We start from the raw sequence: 22,539 nt of genomic DNA on the forward strand, positions 1-22,539 counted from the left end.
CGCCTGTTCTATAGTAATTAAAACAGTTTCAAAGTATTTTGATAGAATCTTTCAAGGTGAGAGAGAATACTGTTACGTGAGCTCTAGATATTTGTCAAAGTTACTTGTAGTAACATCTTAAATATCAATATACTTTTTCAGTAATGCTCAACTGTGGGACTAAAGCAATGTTTTAATTCTTTTTTGAACAAAATAAATACAGGCATACCTCGTGTTACTGTGGTTCACAAATAGTACCTTTCTTACACACTGAAATTTCGTGACAGCACTCATCAAGCAAGTCTGTCAGTGTCATTTTCCTAACAGCTTCTGCTCGTTTTCTGTCTTTGTTTCACATTTTTGTAGTATTTCAGACTTTTTCATTATTACCATTTTATCTTCAATGGTACTGTTGTCATTGTTTTGAGGCATCACAGACTGCGCCCATATAAGATGATGAATTTAACTGATGAATGTGTGTGTTCTGATTGCTTCACTGACTGGTACTTCCCCGGTCTCTTTCCTCAGACCTTCTTATTCCTTAAGACAAACTAAGACTGAACTTAGGCCACTTAATGACCTATAGTGGCCTCTAAGTATTCAAATGAAAGAAAGAGTTACATGTCTCTTACTTGAAATCAGGATTAAGCTTGGTGATGAAGGCATATTGAAACCTGAGACAGGCACAGAATTAGGCCTCTTGCACCAGTTATCCAAGTTGTGAATGCAAAGGAAAAGTTCCTGAAGTGCTACTCCAGGCCAGGTGCAGTGGCTCATGCCTGTAATCTCAGCGCTTTGGGAGGCCAAGGCCAATGGATCATGAGGTCAGGAGTTCAAGACCAGCCTGGCCAACATAGTGAAACCCTGTCTCTACTAAAAATACAAAAAATTAACCAAGTGTGTTGGTGTGCGCCTATAATCCCAGCTACTCGGGAGGCCAAGGCAGGAAAATCGTGTGAACCAGGGAGGCGGTTGCAGTGAGCTGAGATCACACCATTGCACACCAGCCAAGGTGACAGTGCAAGACCCCATCCCCCCCCCAAAAAAAAAAGTGTTGCTCCAGTGAACACACACAATAAAAAAGCGAAACAGCCAGGAGCTTGTAGTCTCAGCAGCCCAGGAGACCGAGGCAAGAGAATTGCTTGAGCCCAGAAGTTTGAGACTAGCATGGACAACAAAGTGAGAACCTGTTTCAGAAAGAAAGAAAGAGAGAGAGAAAGAAGAAAGAGAGAAAAGAAAAAAATTAGCTGGGTGTGGTGGCACACACCTATAGTCCCAACCACATTGAGACGCTAAGGCAGAAGGATCATTTGAGCCTAGGAGTTCAAGGTTGCAGTGAGCTGTGATTGTGCCTGGATCTGTTCTCCAGCCTAGGCAACAGAGAAAGACCCTGTCTCTTAGAGAAAAATAATAATGAAAAAGAAAAAGAGAGAGAAGTGGCGGGGGGCGGTGGGGAGAGGAGGAAGAGAGGGAGGAAGAAAGAAAGGACGAAGGAAGGAAGCCTCTTGCTATTAATGGAGAAAGTCTTAGCAGTATGGATAGATCACAACAGTCACTATGCCAAAGCCTACTCTAGAGCAAGGCCCTAACTCTTCTCAATTCCATGAAGACTGGGAGAGGTAAGGAAGCTACAGAAGAAAAATTGGAGGCTAGCAGAGATTGGTTTGTAAGGTTTAAGTAAAGAAGCCACCTCCAAACATAAAAGTGCAAGGTAAAGCAGTAAGTGCTGATTGAGAAGCTGCAGTACATTATCCAGAAGATCTAACTAAGATCATTGATAAAGGTGGCAACACTCCACAGCAGATTTTCAGAGTAGATAAAACGGCCTCCTATTGGAAGAAGATGCCATCTAGGACTCTTCTAGCTAAAGAGAAGTCAGTGCCTGGCTTCAGAGCTTCAGAAGACAGGCTGACTCTTGTTGAGGGCTAATGCAGCTGGTGACTTTAAGTTGAAGCCAGTGCTCATTTACCGTTCTGAAACTCCTAGGACCCTTAAGAATTATGCTAAATCTATTTGTGCTCTGTAAGTGGAACAACAACGCCTGGATGACAGCACATCTGTCTACAACATCGTTTACTGTGAACATTTCAAGCCCACTGTTGAGTCCTACTGCTCAGAAAAAAAAGAAATTATTTCAAAATATTACTACTCACTGACAGTGCACCTATTTACCCAAAAACTCTGACGAAGATGTATTATGCAAAGAGATTCATGTTGTTTTCATGCCTGCTGACATGACATCTTCTGCAGCCAATGTATCAAGAAGGCATTTCAACTTTCAAGTATTCTTATTTAAGAAATAAATTTTTTTAAAGCTGTAGCTGCCATAGATAATGATTCCTCTGATGGATCTGATCAAAGTAAATTGAAAGCCCTCTAAAAAGTATTCATCATTTATCATTCTAGATTCCATTCAGAACTTTTGTGATTCATGGAAGGAGTTAATGTCATGTTAATGTAAACAATAATAGGAGTTAGGAAGAAGTTGACTCTGTTCTTCATGGATGACTTTGAGAGGCTCAAGATTTCAGTGGAGGAAGTCACTATAGCTGTGACTGTAGAAATAGCAAAAGAAGTAGAATAATAAGGGAAGCCTGAAGATACGACTGAATCGCTACAAGCTCCATGATAAACTTGAATGGATAAGGAGTTGCTTCTTACGGAGGAGCAAAGAAAGTGGTTTCTTGAGGTGTAATCTACTCCTGATGAAGCTATTTTGAACATTGTTAAAATGACAAGGGATTTAGAATATTTTGTGAACTTAGTTGGTAAAGCAGCAGTAGGGTTTGAGAGTGAAAGAAGTTCTACCGTGAGTAAAATGCAACAGCATTGCATGCTGCAGATAAATATATATATATATTTTTTGAGACAGTTTCGCTCTTTTTACCCAGGCTGGAGTGCAATGGCATGATCTCGGCTCACCGCAACCTTCGCCTCCTGGGTTCAGGCAATTCTCCTGCCACAGCCTCCTGAGTAGCTGGGATTACAGGCATGTGCCACCATGCCCAGCTAATTTTTTGTATTTTTAGTAGAGACGGGGTTTCACCATGTTGACCAGGATGGTGTCGATCTCTCGACCTCGTGATCCACCCGCCTCGGCCTCCCAAAGTGCTGGGATTACAGGCTTGAGCCACCGCGCCCGGCCTGCAGATAAATATTTTCATGGGCTGGGCAGAGTGGCTCACGCTTGTAATCCCAGCACTTTGGGAGGCTGAGGTAGGACGATCATTGAGACCAAGAGTTCAAGACTAGTCTAGCCAATATAGTGAGACCCCATCTCTATTTAATAAATAATTTAAAAAATATTTTTACAAAATAAATAAAAAGAATATTTTCATGAAAGAGTCAATGGATGCAGCAGACTTCATTTTTGTCTTATTATAAGAAATTGTCACAGCCACCCCAACATCCGGCAGTCACCACCTTGATCAGTCAGCAGCCATCAGTATCAAGGCAAGACCCTCCACTAGCAAAATGATTACAATTTGTTGAAGGCTCAGAAGAATCATTAACATTTTTTAGGAATGAGGTGTTTATTAAGATGTGTACATTGTGTTTTAGACATAGTGCTATTGCACACTTAATAGGCTACAGCATAGTATAAACATAATTTTTATTTGCACTGAGAAACCCCAAAGTTTGTGTGACTCACTTTATTGCAATATTACCATTATTGCAGTGGTCTGAAACTAAGTGTGCAATATCTCAGAGATATGCCTGTATTGGTGTAAAATGAAGGTCTAGAAGCCTAGATGTTAGGATTGTGTTATTACTTTATTTTTAGAAGATACTGCATAACACTGTGTTTGAAATAGGGAGTAAAGAGTAAACTTCCTGCCGTGTTAGTATTCGCATCCCCATAAATGCCATTTCCTTGTATTAATTAAGGGTTCACAATCTTAACTTTGTTTAGAGTTTAAATGGCAAGATAAAAACATGCGCATATGTTAATACAACATGGTATTTTCAGTAAAGTAAATCTTATTACCTGGATCTGTTCCTCCTTCCATTCTCATTTATGTTGGCATTTTTATGAGGGCTCTTAGGTTGAGAAATTGGTATTTGAACTTAGAGAAGATTGTACCCAAACCTGCAGAAATTACAGAAGCATTTCTTTTAGAACTGTAAGATTAACAAAATCACACACTTGAATCTTTAAAAGACAGTTCATTTTTCAGGATTATTTTATGAAGCATTGACAATGCAATGGAAGCGGGTTATTTAGGACTATGTGACATGATTATGTTTACAACTGAGACCAGAGGTTTTTTTCTGTTGTCACTGCTCTATCCCCAGCATGTAGCATAATGCCTTGCTCAACAGATAATTCAGGAATGAAAAAACTACTTGTGGATAGAGTGGATAAATAGTGATCTGATAGGTACTATATTATTTCTTCATGCAAATATAAAATCCCTAATGTATTTAATAAAATTATTTTTTATAGTTGGTGGCTAAAGGAGTAAAGGGTTCTGATGTTTCTCCACCTTTGGGACAACATGAAACAGGTGGCTCTCCATCAAAGCAACAGATGAGATCTGTTATTTCTGTGACTTCAGCTTTGAAAGAAGTTGGCGTGGTGAGTTTCCTAAGATTCAGAACTCAAAGTCAAAAATTATTTAAAAGGAAATTAAATTTCCTGGAATCACATTAATCCATAATGTCCCATTCAGTTTTTTCTAGGGGGAAAAAAATTACTTTTTAAGGGATTTTAGTTTACTCAGAATATTGGCACCTCATTGTTTATAAATTTTATATCTAGGATCACCTGGTAGATGAAAATACATTATAATAACTCTAAAAATCACTTTAAAAGAATATTGAAAAAGTATACATAGAAGTGTACTGAAAATAATAATATAAACATTTTTCTATCGAACCCTCAGGATTAACAAATATTCACTTAAAAAAAAAGTCTCTTTGGTACTAAAGTAACTCTAGGAATTAAGTCCAACACATGTTTACATTTATTCAAATTTTGTGACATAGCAAATGTTAGAGGACTCAGTATAACTACAGTTAATTCATCAGTTATTCCTTTTACCTTCTACTTCTGAATCTCTCTCATGCCATACAGATAGTAAAACAAAGAAATATAGACAAATAAAACGTTTAAACTTAGAAGTATATTTCAGGTATCTGTCTGAAATGGGAAGACTCTGTTCAGGGGTTAAGAGAAATGGGCTGACAGTGTGGAGCTGCTGCCTAGAATTCAACAGACAGAAGGAGAAAAGTCTACTGAATCATATAATAACCTCATTTTCTCCTTTCCTGGTAATGGATGTCTGTGCCTTTAATTTGTTGAGTTTCAGTAAATATTTGCAGACAAAATTGGTACACTAGTTTTTTTTCTTTTTTTATAGCCTTTGGGTTGATTTTGAAAATAAGACTGAGTAGGAAAATATGTTTCTTGATCATTCTCAAGAACTTCATGTAAGAAACTATTGTTGTTCAAGTAGGTTTAGTCACCTGTTCTTTCTGATAATGATTTCGCATGTGCTACGTTGTTACTCCGACTTTAGATACCACTGTGTGGTTCCCTTCTGGGTGGTACCCAGTCTCACATCTCAACTAGCTGTTCACCTCTCTGGTTGTAGGACTGCTAATTCCTGACTACTTTATTGGGTAAAATGTTCTTTGTCTCATTGCTTCTTATGTTACTTTGAAACTGACCACCAAATTTTTAATTTTTTTTTAAGTATTACAAAATTTGAGGTAATTCGTATAACTGAAAGGTTTTCTTTCTGTGTTGCATTGGTAAATGTCACTTACTTAAAACTTTGAAAATTGCTCTTGGAATCTTCTACATGCCTTTGCTTTTGTAGCTTACATAACTGCTAATTTCTTCTTTTCATATATTTTTAAATTTTAGGTAGTCTAGTCTAGATTGCTTTGACAGTACTAATTAGGAGATAAAATTTATATCACTTATGGTACGAATGACTCAGAACTAATTTTTGTTACATTCTTTGTTTAGGGAGGAAAGCCACTTCTCAATTATGTTTAGTACTATGGCTTAACAAGAATAAATACACATGAAACATAAAGACAGTTTTAGAATAATACAGCCTATTTTGAATTGCCTTATCCATCAAAACTTTTTCTAGTTGTAATTAAGAGAGTACATGAATTTTCCTTTCATTTCTACCACTGACTTATACCAGAAAATCAGGCACCAAAGGGAAAGAGGATATAGTTAATTATGTGAGCAATAATCCAAAAATATGACAAATAATTGAGAATTGGCCCCTCTCTATATTGTCTAATTAATAATATTTAAAGGTTAATCATTGCTGATAATGAAGGAAGCTGTGTTAACATTTTACAGGTATAAAAAATTTAGAAGGAACAAATTAGTGAAAAGCAAAAAGTAACAATCTATCATATTTTTAAAGGTAGATTTAAAAAAATAAAATTATCTCTTACTCTGTGTCTATCTGCGTTTAAAGGACAGTAGTTTAGCTGATACCCGGGAAGCTTCAGAAGAAATGCAAAAGACCAACAATGCTATTTCAGTAAGTAAAATTTTCAAAATTTGTCTGTCAATCATTTTACTTAATAATATACTTATTAAAATATTAAAATATATGTTATAACTTTCAGAATAAGCGAGAAATACTTCGTAGATTAAATGAAAATCTTAAAGCTCAAGAAGATGAAAAAGGAAAGCAGCATCCCTCTGATACTTTTGAGATAATTGTTCATGAAGATGCCAAAGAGCATGAAAAAGAAAAATCAGTTTTTTGTGATCGCAAGAAGTGGGAGGCTGGAGGTCAACTTGTGATGCCTCTGGATGAGTTAACACTTGATACGTCCTTCTCAGCAACTGAAAGTATGTATAGAAGTATATTAATATCCTATTTGGGTCTAGTATGTATGTAAACTTGCATACTGACCACTCTGGGAAAAAATCAACATTTAGAAGAATCGAGAGAAGCTGAAAGAATTCTATATATTTTCCTTTCGGGGTAGTAGAAATGCCTCCCTCTCACAGTGAAATGTGAAGAACAGAGAAAACTAATCAGCCTTAATAGCAAGGATTTTTACTACAAAAATATATAGTGTAAGAGAGGGAACTAATAATACATATTTAAATTGTATTACTTTAACTCTGTATACCATGCTAAATTAATCTGTTACTACCAATAATTCTTGATGAGAACCAGAGTAGTATCTCAGAAACATCTCTTAGGCATTCAGTGAGAGTATTGAGAAAATCTGACTTAATGATTTATTTATTCAGTGACAGTTACTGAGAACCTGTATTTCCTTACGTTGTTCTAGGCACTGGAGATAGAGCAACAAAACGGAAACGTATGTGCTCTAGTGGAGCTTACATTCTAAAAGGGCAAGTCTGACCATCAGCAAGTCTGATTTTAAGTAATGTTTTTCATGGACTATTTTTGTAGAATTTTTTTCTTGCATTGGAAAAAAGCCCAAAGACTTGATAGCATTTACTTTATTTATTCAGCAGTTCTTTATTGGCTGCCTACCATGTGCAATACTCTTAAGCAATGGGAATATAATAATGCTTAAACCGTAGTCCTTCCCCTTAAGGTCTAGTGGAAAGGCAGGCAAGTAAAGAAATAATTATAGTTGATAAATAATATACTAGGAATAATTATAAGCTACTGCGGGAATGCATAAGAGACTGTAAATTTGTCTTGGAAGAGCCCCCCTGATCCAGTCACCTCCCTCCCTCGACACAGGCTTATATAATTCGAGATGAGATTTGGGTGGGGACACTCTCTGACTGCTTTTATGATTTGTCTTTATCACTGGTTTTGAGCAATGTGATTGTAAGGTGCCTTGGTGTAGTTTTCTTCATGCTTCCTGTCCTTGGGATTCATTGAGCTGCTTATGTCTGTGGGTTTATGGTTGTCACAGTTGGAACATTTTCAGCCATCATTTCTTCTAATATTTTTTCTGTGCCTCCTCCTTCTATTCTTTAGGGACTCCAATTTCACTTGTCTAATACCTCAGTGGTGCTTTTAATTTTATTTTTTTAGATTGTTTTTGTGTCTCGCTGTGAATAGTTTCGATTGCTCTGTCTTTAATAGATGGTAGGTTTTTTTTCTGCCATACTCAATCTGCTATTAATCCTATTCAATGTACTTTTCATCTCAGATACTGTAGTTTTCACCTCCAGAAGTCTTAATAAGTTGTTTTTCTATCTACTCTGTCTCTAACTTTTTTGGTCATATGGAATACAGTTGTAAAAACTTCATTAATGTCCTTACTTACTAATTCTAACATCTGAAACAGATGTTAGAATTTTATTGGGTCCATATTGATTGCCTTTTCTCCTTGTTACAGGTCATATTTTTCTGTTTTTTTTGTTGTTGTTGTTTTGTTTTGTTTTGTTTTGTTTTTGCATGCTTGGCTATTTTTAATTAGATGTCAGACATACTGAATTTTACCTTGTTGGGTGCTAGGTATTTTTGTAATTATTCTAGAGATTTATTCTGGAATACAGTTAAGTTATAATACTTCGGCTCAATTTGATTGGTGCATGTCTTGTCTTTATATTTGTGAGGTGAGATCACAGCCATGTTTAGTCTAATGCTAATTATCCCCATTTTGAAGATAAGATGCTTCTTAGTGCTCTACACAAGGAATAATGATGTTTTCCAGTTTGGCTGGAAGGAATAGACCTATTTAATTTCTTATGTTCTTTATTTGGGTGCTTTTTTTCCTAACTTGGGTAGTTTTCTCATATATTTACTCCAATCACCACTCTGCTCATACTCAAGGGCTACCATCTGCAGATCTCTGGAATTCTCTTTCTAGTTGCCTTGGTCTTCCAGGAATCTCAGCTCTACCTCCTGAACTCAGGGAGTGTGCCGGACCCATTAGCAACAGCCTGAAAACTCTAAAAGGCTGGGGCAATCATAGGGAAATCTCATTTGTTTTTGTTTTTGTTTTTTCTCTCTCAGGGACCCATTTTCTTTATTATCTGTTGTACAATGTCTTGAAAGTGCTGTCTCATACTTTGTCCAATTGTTTTGATTATTTAGGAAACAGCGTATCTCTAATTACTCTGTGCCATCTTAGTAAGAAGTAGATACCCTTGAAACCAGTTTTTAGAGGCTATTGCACTAATCTAGGCAAAAGTTAATGATGACCTTAACTAAGTTACTGAAAGGTAATAAAGAGAAGAGGAGATATTTAAAAGATACTTGGAGATTTATGTAGGGGCTTTATGTGAACCTCTTCTAAGAGTTCATCAGGGGAAGAAGTTTGCAAAGAAAATGAGGAACAGACAGAGATAAAATTAGGAGGCTGTGGTATGGATTCCAAAGAAAGAAGAGAGCACTTCAGGAAGAGAGGTAACATATTGAGGGCTAAAAAATGTGTACTGGATTTGTCAGGGAAGAGGCAATGTGAGCTTGGTAAAAAACAGTGTCATTAGAGTGTTGGAGACAGAAATAGAAGTCATGAATTAAGAAGTGAATAGAAGAGGAAATTTAAAAAGAGATTGTAGAACCTTTTCAAGAAGCTAAACTGTGAAGCAGAACAGAAAGGTAAGATGGTATTACTTAGTGAGGATGTAGGGTGATTGTAACTTTGTAAAAAAGAGACTTGGGAATATTTTATGCCAATTAGAAAAGCAAAGTATATCACATCACTTTCTCATTTTAAAACCGAATTGGTTTTCATTGCAACTAGAACAAAAATCCAAAGTTCTTTTCATGATTACAGGTCTCTCCTCTCCCTTGGTTTATGCTTTGCCTATTCATTGTATCCATTTCCTTCTAACTAGCTCACTAGGAACTACTTACTTCTCACCTTTCACTTCTTAAAACATGCCAACCTCTTTCTTTACCATAGTACTCTTCCCCTTTCCTCTTTCTCAAGTCCTTAATATGGCTGCTTCTCTTTTTGTTCTGTCCCTGTTCTTTAGCTATCACCCCATTTCTGAACGTCGTCTTTATATCAGAATTCTTTTTTTTTTTTTTTTTTTTTTTTTAAGAAAAAGAATAAAGAAGAGGAAGAAAGAGAAAGAGGGAGAGAGAATGGGGGTATTGCTTTGTTGCCCGGGCTAGAATGCAGTCTAAATATGGGTATGCCTATAATTGTCCTTAATAATGGAGACATGAAAGAAAATGAGGGAAGAGAATAACAAACAAGGAGCCAACCAACATTTCGTTTAAACTTCTTTTTTTTTTTTTTTTTTTTTTTTTTGAGATGGAGTTTCGCTCTTGCTACCCAGGCTGGAGTGCAATGGCGCGATCTCGGCTCACCGCAACCTCCGCCTCCTGGGTTCAGGCAACTCTCCCGCCTCAGCCTCCCGAGTAGCTGGGACCACAGGCACGCGCCACTGTGCCCAGCCAATTTTTTGTACCTTCAGCAGAGACAGGGCTTCACCATGTTGACCAGGATGGTCTCGATCTCCCGACCTTGTGATCCACCCACCTCGGCCTCCCAAAGTGCCGGGACTACAGGTTTGAGCCACCGCGCCCGGCCTCGTTTAAACTTCTAAGTTGATATGATGTGGTACTGATAAGAGTGTATATTTTGTGTAAAGTGGAGAGTTCTATAAATGTTAATTACATTTACTTGTTCCAGATCTGAGTTCAAGTCCTGGATATCGTTGTTAATTTTCTGTCGCATTGATCTGTCTAATATTAATGTTGAAGTCTCCCACTATTATGATGTGGGAGTCTAAGTCTCTTTATAAGTCTTGTATGTCTGGGTATTCCTGTATTGGGCGCGTATATATTTAGGATCTTTAGTTCTTCTTGTTGTTGTGTTGATTCTTTTATCATTGTATAATGTCCTTCTTTGCTTCTTTTGATCTTTGTTGCTTTAAATACTATTTTATCAGAGGCAAAAATTGTAACTTCTGCTTTTTATTTATTTATTTTTGCTCTCTGTTTGGTTGGTAAATCTTTCTCCATCCCTTGTTTTGAGTCTTTGTGAATCCTTGAATGTGAGATGGGTCTGGATGCAGCATACCGATGGGTTTTAGTTTTTTGTCCAAATTGCCTGTCTGTCTTTGAATTGGGGAATTTAGTCAATTTAAATTTAGAATTAATAATGATATATGTGAGTTTAATACTGTCATTTAATATTAGCTGGCTATTTTGCCCATTAGTTGATGTAAATTCTTCGTTATATTGATGTTCTTTACTTTTTGGTATTTTTTAGAAAGGCTGATACTATTTGTTCCTTTCTATGTGTAGTGGTTCTTTCAGAAGCTCTTGTAAAGCAGGCCTGGTGGTGATGAATTCTCTGAGTGCTTGCTTGTTCACAAAAAACTTTATTTTTCCTTCACTTATGAAGCTTAGTTTGGCTGGATGTGAAATTCTTGGTTGAAAGTTCTTCTCTTTAAGAATGTTGAATATTGGTCCCCACTCTCTTCTGGCTTGTAGGGTTTCTGCTAAGAGATCTGCTGTAAGTCTGATAGGCTTCCCTTTGTGGGTAACCTGACCTTTCTCTCTGGCTGCCCTTAGTATTTTCTCCTTCATTTCAACCCTGGTGAATCTGACGATTATGTGTCTTGGAGTTGCTCTTCTTGAGGAATATCTCTGTGGTGTTCTCTGTATTACCTGGAGTTGAATATTATCCTGCCTTACTAAGTTGGGAAAATTTTCCTGAATAATATCCTGAAGCGTATTTTCCAGCGTATTTTCTCTTCGTCACATTCAGGTACACCTATCAAGCGTAGATTAGGTCTTTTCACATAGTCCCATATTTCTTGGAGACTTTGCTCGTTCCTTTTTATCCTTTTTTCTCTAATCTTGTCTTCTAGTTTTATTTCATTGAGTTGGTCTTCGACCTCTGATACCCTTTCTTCTGCTTGATCAATTCGGCTCTTAAAACTTGTGCATACTTCACGTAGTTCTCGTATTGTGTTTTTCAGCTCCATCAATTCGCTTATTTTCCTCTCTAAATTTTGTATTCTTGTTGACATTTCGTCAAACCTTTTTTCAAAGTTCTTAGTTTCTTTAGATTGTGTTAGAACAAGTTCTTTTAATTCACAGAAGTTTCTCATTATCCACCTTTTGAAGCCTGCTTCTGTAATTGGAACACACTCGTTCTCCATCAAGCCTTGTTCCGTTGCTGATGAGGAACTGTGATCCCCTGCTGAGGGAGAGGCATTCTGATCTTGGGTATTCTCAGCCTTTTTTGACTATTTTCTTCCCTTCCTTGCAGATTTATCCATCTGTGGTCTTTGTATTTACCGTCTTTGTAATTGGGTTTCCGAGTGGACGTCCAATTTATTGATTCTCAACGCCGAAATCTGAGCAACACACTGCGGCGACTCAATCAGCGGCGTTAAGATTGATGGTGCTTCTCTGACTGCACCAAGAACTGACGCTCCGAGGCGCCAGCAAAACTGCCTCGCCGGTCACAAGAGTCGCGCTGGGGACCCGTGGGGCTCCTCCGCTGGGAATTTCCTGGTGCGTGAGCAACAAGAATTCATGTGAAGGTGTGGCATCCTCTCGTTCTTTGCCCTTTTACTGGGAGCTACAATCCCGAGCTGCTGGTGATCAGCCATCTTCGATCTCTCTCTATATCAGAATTCTTCAAAAGTATTCTCTATTTACAGTTCCAGTTCCTCTCCTTCTATTCTCGCTTAACCTACTCCAACCAGACTTTTTCCTCTACCACTCGGTTATAATTCTTTACGTGGTCACCAAAGACCTCTATGTCGTAAGTTTTAAAGGCCGTACATTATGTACTTACAGCTTTGACATCCTGGATTGTTGTCCATACCCACACGTACGTGTGCATGCACATACTCTTCTTGAAGCACTTTCTTCACTTTTCTGCCCTCTGTTAATAGTAGACCTCTTCTCTCTTTCTCTCTCTCTCTCCCTCCCTCTCTCTCTTTCTTTTTTTTAAATTTATTTTTATTTTTTAATATTTTGTAGAGATACTGTTTTGCCATGTTGCCCAGGCTGCTCAAACTCCTGGCCTCAAGTGGTCCACCTGCTTTGACCTTCCAGAGTGCTGGGTTACAGGTGTGAGCCACTGCACCTGAACCTTCTCTTATTTTCAAATCATTGAAAATTATTTCTGTACTTTAAATTTATTTAAATTTATTTTATTTCTGTAGATTCAGTGTGTACATGTGTAGGTTTGTTATCTGTATATATTGTATTATGGTGAGGTTTGGATTTCTAGTCCGCTCAAATACTGAACATTATACCTAATAGGTAATTTTTCAACCCTCACCCCGCCCGACCTCTGCCCCGTGTTTATTATTTCCCTCTATATCCATGTGTATCCATTGTTTAGCTCCCACTTGGAAGCAAGAATATGCAGTATATTTTTTTAAGACAGGCTGGAATACAGTGGCGCACTCATGGCTGACTATATCGTGAATCTTCTGGACTCAAGTGATTCACCTGCCTCAGCCTCCAGAGTAGCTGGAACTACAGGCACGTGCTGCCATGCCCAGCTAATTTTTTTTTCTTTTTTGTTAAAGATGGTGGACTTACTATGTTACCCAGGCTGCTTTTGAACTCCTGGCCTCAGGCAATGCTCCCGCCTCCATCTCCCAAAGTGCTGGGATTACAGGTGTGAGCCACTGTGCCTGGCCAGTGTTTGATTTTTTTGTTTCTGAGTTCTTTCATTATTTTTAAAGAAGTAATCACATACTGTAATTATCTTCTGCTTTTGTTTAAGTATCATTTGCCCATGTTCTATTGTAGAATATAAACATTTTGATAAAGCTTGTCTTATTTGTACTGCATGTTTATGCCCTGTCATGTAGCACGTATTTTATACATGAAAAGTAGTTATTAAATAAATAAATGTGAGGACGAAAACATACATATGAGGGAAAACACTGGCATGAGATCTCTGAGATGGTGGGGCTGTAGATGATTGAAAGCACCTCTGAGGCAATAGATCATTGCTGTTGTAAAAGGATGGATGGAGGCAAAGGCAGAAAGACACAAATAACTTGGGGAAAGTGGCAAGACGGCAATAGGAGCCGCTGTGATCTGCAGCTACCAGTGAGACCAACGCAGAAGGTGGACGATTTCTGCACTTCCAACTGAGACACCCATTTCATCTCATTGGAACTGGTTAGACAGTGGGTGCAGCCCATGGAGAGTGAGCAGAAGCAGGATGGGATGTCGCCTCACCCAGGAAGCGCAAGCAGTCGGGGAACTCCCTCCTCTAGCCAAGGAAAGTCATAAGGGACTGTGCTGTGAGAGACGGTACTATCCGGCCCAGATAATACACTTTTCCCATGGTTTCACAACCCACAGGCCAAGAGATTCCCTCAGGTGCCTACACCACCAGGGCCCAGAGTTTCAAGCACAAACTGGGTGGCCATTTGGGCAGACACTGAGCTAGCTGCAGGAGTTTTTTTTTTCATACCCCAGTGGCACCTGGAATGCCAGAGAGACAGAACCATTCACTCCCCTGGAAAAGGGGCTGAAGCTAGCGACCCAAGTGGTGTAGCTCAGCAGATCCCACCCCGACAGAGACCAACAAGCTAAGATCCACTGGCTTAAATTCTCACTGGCAGCACAGCAGTCTAAAGTCAACCTAGGATGCACAAGCTTGGTGGGGCAGGGGTGCCTGCCATTACTGAGGCTTGAGCAGGTGGTTTTCCCCTCACAGTGTAAACAAAGCTACTAGGAAGTTCGAAGTGGGTGTGAAACCCACTGCGGGGCAGCAAAGCCACTGTAGCCAGAATCTAGAGAGACAGCTCTCTCAAACAGAGCACCTGGGAGAAGGGGGCTGCTGTGGGCACAGCTTCAACAGATTTAAACATTCATACCTGCCGGTTCTGAAGAGAGCAATGGATCTCCCAGCACAGAGCTCAAGCTCTACTAAGGGACAGACTGCCTCCTCAAGTGGGTCCCTGATCCCCGTGCCTCCTGACTGGGAGATACCTCCCAGCAGACATCTTATACAGGAGAGCTCCACCTGGCATTTGGCAGGTGTCTCTCTGTGACAAAGCTTGCAGAGGAAGGAACAGGCAGCAATCCTTGCTGTTCTGCAGCCTCTGCCAGAGATACCCAAGGAAACAGGGTCTTGGGTGGACCTCCAGCAAACTCCAGCAGACCTGCAGAAGAGGGGCCTGTTTGTTGGAAGGAAAACTAACAAACAGAAGGCCATAGAATCAACATCAACGAAAAGGACGCCCACACAAAAAACCCCATTCGTAGGTTACCAACATGAAAGACCAAAAGTAGACCTTTCCTTCATGAAGATGAGGAAAATCCAGCACAAAAAGGCCAAAAATTCCAAAAACCAGACTGCCTCTTCTCCTTCAAAGGATCACAACTCGTACACCCTCCCAGGACTAAACCAGAAAGAAGTTGAATCCCTGAATAGACCAAAGACAAGGTCTGAAATTGAGGCAGCAATTAACAGCCTACCAACTGAAAAAAGTCCAGGACCAGATGGTTTCACAGTTGAATTCTACCAGAGGTACAAAGAGGATCTGGTACCATTCCTTCTGAAACTATTCCAAACAATAGAAAAAGAGAGAATCCTCCCTAACTCATTTTATGAGGCCAACATCATCCTGATAATCAAAACCTGGCAGAGACACAACAAAAAAAGAAAATTTCAGGCCAGTATCCCTGAGGAACATTGATGCGAAAATGCTTAATAAAATACTGGCAAACCAAATCCAGCAGCACATCAAAAAGCTTATCCACCATGTTCAAGTTGGCTTTATCCTTCAGATGCAAGGCTGGTTCAATATACGCAAATCAGTAAACGTAATCCATCACATAAACAGAACCAATGACAAAAATTACATGATTATCTCAATAGATCCAGAAAAAGCCTTTAATAAAAGTCAATACCTCTTCATGCTAAAAACACTCAATAAACTGTGTATTGATGGAATGTATCTCAAAATAATAAAAGCTATTTATGACAAATCCACAGCAAATATACTGAATGGGCAAAAACTGGACGCGTTCCCTTTGAAAACCAGCACAAGACAAGGATGCACTCTCACCACTCCTATTCAACATAGTATTGGAAGTTCTGGCCAGGGTAATCAGGCAAGAAAAAGAAGTTAAGGTATTCAGATAGGAAGAGAGGAAGTAAAATTGTCTCTGTGTACAGATGACATGGTTGTGTATTTAGAAAACCCCATTATCTCAGACAAAATCTCCTTAAGCTAATAAGCAACTTCAGCAGAGTCTCAGTATACAGAATCAATGTGCAAAAATAGAACACATTCCTATACACCAATAATAGACATTTAGACAGACAGCCAAATCATGAGCGAACTCCCATTCACAGTTGCTACGAAGAGAATAAAATACTTAGAAATACAACTAACAAGGGTTGTGAAGGACCTCTTGAAAAACTACTGCAAACCACTGCTCCAGGAAGTAAGAGAGGACACAAACAAATGAAAAGCATTCCATGCTCATGGATAGGAAGAATCAATATCATGAAAATGGCCATACTGCCCAAAGTAATTTATAGATTCAATGCTATCCCTATCAAGCTACCGTTGACTTTCTTCACAGAATTAGAAAAAACTACTTTAAATTTTATATGGAACCAAAAAAGAGCCCATATAGCCAAGACCATTCTCAGCAAAAATAACAAAGCTAGAGGCATCACATTACCTGACTTCAAACTATACTAAAAGGCTACAGTAACCAAAACAGCATGGCACTGATACCAAAACAGATATATAGACCTGTGGAACAGAACAGAGGCCTGAGAAATAGTACCACATGTCTACAACAATCTGATCATTGACAAACCTAACAAAAACAAGCAACAGGGAAAGGATTCCCTGTTTAATAAATGGTGTTGGAAAAACTGGCTAGCCATATGCAGAAAACTGAAGCTGACCCCTTCCTTACACCTTATATAAAAGTTAACTCAAGATGGATTAAAGACTTAAACATAAGACCTAAAACCATAAAAACCCTAGAAGAAAACCTAGGCAGTACCATTCAGGGCACAGGCACCGGCAAATACTTCATGACTAAAACAACAAAAGCAAGGGCAACAAAAGCCAAAATAGACAAATGGGATCTAATTAAACTTAAGAGCTTCTGCACAGCAAAAGAAACTATGGTCAGAGTGAACAGGCAACCTACAGAATGGGAGAAAAGTTTTGTAATCTGTCCATCTGACAGACTGCCAATATCCAGCATGTATAAGGAACTTAAACAAATTTGTAAGAAAAAAGAAAACCAACCTGTAATCCAAGCACTGTGGGAGGCCAAGGCTGGTGGATTACCTGAGGTCAGGAGTTTGAGACCAGCCTAACCAACATTGTGAACCCCTGTCTCTACTAAAAATACAAAAGTGGTAGATGCCTGTAGTCCCAGCTACTCTAGAGGCTGAGACAAGAGAATCACCTGAACCTGGGAGGCAGAGGTTGCAGTCAGCCGAGATCACACCATTGCACTCCAGCCTGGGCAACAAGAGTGAAACTCCATCTCAAAAAAAGAAAAAAACAACCCCATCAAAAAGTGGGCAAAGGATATTAACAGACAATTCTCAAAAGAAGACATTTATGCAGTCAAGAAACACATGAAAAAAAGTTCATCATCACTGGTCATTAGAAAAGCACAAATAAAAACCACAGTGAGATACCACCTCATGCCAGTTAGAATGGCAATCATTTAAAAAGTCAGGAAACAACAGATACTGGAGAGGAGGTGGAAAAATAGGAATGTTTTTACACTGTTGGGAGTGTAAATTAGTTCAACCATTGTTGAAGACAATGTGGTGATTCCTCAAAGATCGATCTAGAACCAGAAATACCATTTGACCCAGCAATCCCATTACTGGGTATATATCCAAAGGATTATAAATCATTCTACTGTAAAGACACACGCACACATATGTTTATTTCAGCACCATTCACAATAGCAAAGACTGGAACCAACCCAAATGCCCATCAAGGATAGACTGGATAAGGAAAATGTGTTTCATACACACCATGAACTACTGTGTATCCATAAAGGATGAGTTCATGTCCTTTGCAGGGACATGTGTGAAGCTGGAAACCATTATTCTCAGCAAACTAACACAGCAACAGAAAACCAAACACTGCATGTTCTCACTCATAAGTGGGACGTATGGACACAGGGAGGGGAACATCACACACCAGGGTCTGTTGGGGTGTGGGCAGTAAGGAGAGGGATAGCATTAGGAGAAATAACTCATGTAGATGACAGGTTGCTGGGTGCAGCAAACCACCATGGCACATGTATACCTACGTAACAAACCTGCATGTTCTGCACATGTATTCCAGAACTTAAAGTATAATTTAAAATAAATAAACATTTTATAGACGTTGAGAAAATTGCTGCCTTATTTTCTTATTAAAGTAGAAAGATCAGTCATGTACAAATCACAAACAAGAATTCGGTAACCTATTTTATTTATTCTTTAGAAATGAAACTAGTTTCATGGAATCTTGAATTATATAGGCCTAACTCAGACAAATATGAGGACATATCATATACCTTATTACCTTATTAAAAGAACCTTCATAGACAGTAAAAACAAAAATAAAAAAACAAAAAGCACCTTCATATAGAATTAGGATGAGACTGAGCACACTATTATGCAAGTATTTCTCCAGAGTTTAAAAGTAGCATTTATTAAATACACAATGTACTTACATGATAAAAATCACAAAGTATAAACAATGGACAGTTCTGTCCCACCTTATCCACTCTATTTCCTTCCCTCTTATTAGATGACCACTGATACTAGCTTACTATTTATCTTTCCAGAGCTCATCATAGATATGTGTACCTGTGTGTGCATGTGTGTGTAGATATGTATAAAGAAGAGTATATTTCCCCTTTGTTTTACATTATTTGTCACGTGTAGTTATTTTAGTATATTTATATTATTTTATTTCTGTTATTTGTACTTCTCTGATCTTATTTTTGCTTATTCTAAGCATATTTTATAGATCTTTTCATACCAGTACATAAATAATTTCCTTGTCCTTTTCCCAGAATTTCATTATGAAAAATTTAAAATATATGATAAAATTGAAATAATTTCACAATGGACACTAAATATTCTCTATTTAAATTAAATTTGAAATTTTCCATTAACACTCTAGTATGCTTGCTATGTCACATATCTGTCCATCCTTCCAGCTGTCAATTGGTATGTCATCGTTTCTTGCAATTCAGAGTAAATTGCAGATATTGGTATACTTTGCCCTCAGTATTTCACAGCATATGATTATTTATTAGAGTTCAGTGTTTGTTTAGAAATGTTTTCCTTTATGTTAAATTTACAAATTGTAAATGTATATTAGCTGGTTTTTAACAAATTCTGGGACCCACAAAATAACCCCATTCAAGATATACAACATTACCATCACCCCAGAAAGTTTGCGCCTGCCTAGTCATTCTCTGTTCTTAGCCTTCCAGGGGCAACTTTTTCTGAAATTTTTTTTTCTACCTTAGATTAGCTGTTCCTGTTCTAGAATAGCCTGTAGACTCTAACAGTTTGTGTTCTTTTGTGCCTGGCTTCTTTCACTCAAGGCTAATGATTTTTTTTCCCCTAATCTCTCATCTCTCACTGAAAACATAATAATTTTTGAGAATCATCTGTGTTGCAATTATTATTAGCTTGCTTCTTTTTTAAAAAACTTTGCTTTATTAAAAGTTTTCTTTGTTTGATATTGTCACTCCTATTTTGTCTTCTCAGTGTTAGCCTGGCATATCTTTATCCTTTTTTGTCCTCTTAATCTATTTGTGTCTATATTTAATGTGGGTTTCTTGTGGGCAGCATGTTGTTAGGTTTGCTTTTAATCCACTCTTATAACCTTTAACTGGTATGTTTAGACCATTTACATTTAATGTGAGTATTAATGTGATTGGGTTTAAATTCAGATGATCCTCAATTTACAGTGGAATTACAGTCTAATAAACCCAGTATATAGTTGAAAAATCTTAAGTTGAACCATCATCAGTCAGGGACTGCCTGTGCACCATTTTTCTGTTTGTTGTTTGTTTGTCTCATCTATACTTTATGTCCTTTTTTCTCCTGTTTTACATTCTTCGGGGTTAGTTGTTTTTTATTATTCCATTTTACCTCTGTTGTTGAAGTATTAGCTATAGCTCATTGTTCTGTTATTTCAGTGTTGGCTTAAGAGTTTATAGTGTATTATCTTTAACTTATCACAGTGTATCTTCAGTTGAGTTATTATACTTCATACATGGTATAAGAATATTACAGTTATATACAGTTGACCCTTGAATAGTATGGAGGTTAGGGGGTAGTCAGAAATCCATGTGTAATTCTTAACTCCCCCAGAATTTAACTGGTAATAGCCTACTGTTGACCAGAAGCCTTATCAATAGCATAAAGTCATTTAACACGTATTTTACATATATGTATTATATGCTATATTCTTACACAATAAAGGAAGCAAGAGAAAAGAAAATGTTACTTAAAAAATCATAAGAGATGGGGTCTGTTGGGGGGAAATGGGGGAGGGATGGTGGGGTGGGGAGGTGGGGAGAGATAGCATGGGGAGAAATGCCAGATATAGGTGAAAGGGAGGAAGGCAGCAAATCTCGCTGCCATGTGTGTACCTATGCAACAATCTTGCATGTTCTTCACATGTACCCCAAAACCTAAAATGCAATTTAAAAAAATTTTAAGAAATGCCAAAAAAAAAATTATAAGAGAAAATACATTTACTATTAAGCGGAAGTGGATTATCATAAAAGTCTTTATCCACATCATCTTCACATTGAGTAGGCTGAAGTGTAGGAAAAGTTGGTGTCTGAAGGGTGGCGTAGGTGGAAGAAAATTTGTGGTAAGTGGACCCAGGCATTTCAAACCTTTGTTTGAGGGTCACCTGTATTTGCATTTGTTCCCTCCCAGCCTTTGCTAACATTGTTGTGTTTTCTTTTTTTTAATGCTATAAATCCCATAATACAGCATAGTCATTTATTCTTTAAAAAGATTTCAATAATAAGAGAAAAAAAAATCTTTTGTGTCTACTCATGTAGTTTTCATTTCTTTTGTGTAGCAGATTTCTATTTTGTATCATTTTTCTTCTGCCTGAAGGACTTCCTTTTAGATTTTGTGTAGCATAGTCCTGCTGGTGATTCATTCAACATTTGTATGTCTGTAAACATTTTTATTTTAAAAACATACAAATGTTTGCAAAAGGTTTTATTTTGCCTTCCTTTTGCAATGATATTTTTCCTGAGACATAGAATTCTGAATTGCAGATTTCTGCTTTTAGTACTTTAATGATGCTGCTTCACTGTGATCTTATGCGCATCATTCACAATGAGAAGTCTTCCTTTACCCTGATTTGTAGTTTTATTCCTCTGTGTCTTTTTTCTCTAGCCCCTTTTCAGATTCTTCCCCGTAACCTTGGTTTCAGTGAATTTGATTATGATGTGCCTCAGTGTCACTTTCATCATGTTTCCTTTGCTTGGGTTTTGTTGAGCATCTTGGATTTATGAGTTAATCGTTTTCATCAAACTTGAAAAACTCGTGGCTATTAGTCTCGTTTTTTTCTGTCTTCAGTATGAATGAACAAGTTCAATGGGCAGGTTCATTTCTGTGAACTTCATTTAGACGAGTTAAATATGGATCTTATTAATGTTTTCTTTATCTCTATCATGGTGACTGTTCTCTCTAGCTTGTTGAACATACGGAATTCAATTACAATGAGTTATAAACGTCCTTGTCTAGTTACATTATCTCTGTCATAACGGGGTTGGATTGGATTCACTTGATTTTTTTTTTTCCTTTTCTTATAGTTAATATTCTGGTCTATGCGTGCTTGATAATTTTTGTTTGGGTGCTGAACATTATGAATTTTAATATTTGTGCCGGCCGGGCACGGCGGCTCAAGCCTGTAATCCCAGCACTTTGGGAGGCCAAGGCAGGTGGATCACGAGGTCAAGAGATCGAGACCATCCTGGTCAACATGGTGAAACCCCGTCTCTACTAAAAATACAAAACATTAGCTGGGCATGGTGGCGCGTGCCTGTAATCCCAGCTACTCAGGAGGCTCAGGCAGGAGAATTGCCTGAACCCAGGAGGCGGAGGTTGCGGTGAGCTGATATCGCGCCATGCACTCCAGCCTGGGTAACAAGAGTGAAACTCCGTCTCAAAAAAAAAAAATATATATATATATATATATATATATATATATATATATATATATATATATATTTGTGCCATGTGTTTTTGTGTTTCTATAAATATTCTTGGACACAATTTACTTAGCAGTGCATAGCTTGGCTCTTCTAAGTCTCACTTTTAAGCTTTGTTAGTTGGAACAGAGCAGCGATCTATATTATTAATATGTATTAGTATTACTATGCATTAGCATATGGCTAATTTTTTACCTTTTCTGCACCAACAACCTTTCTAAATAATCTGCCTGGTGTCTTGTGAATTATGAATCAGTCTTTTTGGCTGACGGGAATAGGAACTCTTTCTGGCGCTGTGTGAACTTGAACAATTGTTACCTTTACTTTTGAGTGGCCTTTTCTCTAAACTATAGTAATTTCTTTATACATTATGTACTGATATGCTGATCAGTACTCAGGTAAAGACTCAAAGGGGCTTTTTACAATTTTCTTGAGTTCTCTC

The 22,539-nt window shown here is 37.9% G+C and overlaps 1 protein-coding gene across 10 annotated transcripts in view; it reads left to right on the top strand.

Moving 5' to 3' along the window:
* NEK1 (NIMA related kinase 1) overlaps window positions 1-22,539 on the top strand; it is a 214,063-nt gene that overhangs the window by 118,659 nt on the left and 72,865 nt on the right. For 9 of the 10 annotated variants that reach the window (XM_074396985.1, XM_039479149.2, XM_039479148.2 and 6 more), the window contains 3 exons: window positions 4,427-4,558; window positions 6,429-6,494; window positions 6,583-6,811. In XM_074396985.1, the coding sequence (XP_074253086.1) occupies window positions 4,427-4,558; window positions 6,429-6,494; window positions 6,583-6,811 (427 nt within the window). Of the gene's footprint in view, window positions 1-4,426; window positions 4,559-6,428; window positions 6,495-6,582; window positions 6,812-12,138; window positions 12,372-22,539 lie in introns of those variants that run through there. The other variant, XM_074396987.1, reaches the window with a different exon arrangement.

This window comes from Saimiri boliviensis, chromosome 3, assembly GCF_048565385.1.
Source record: "Saimiri boliviensis isolate mSaiBol1 chromosome 3, mSaiBol1.pri, whole genome shotgun sequence".
NCBI classification, from domain to species: domain Eukaryota; kingdom Metazoa; phylum Chordata; class Mammalia; order Primates; family Cebidae; genus Saimiri; species Saimiri boliviensis.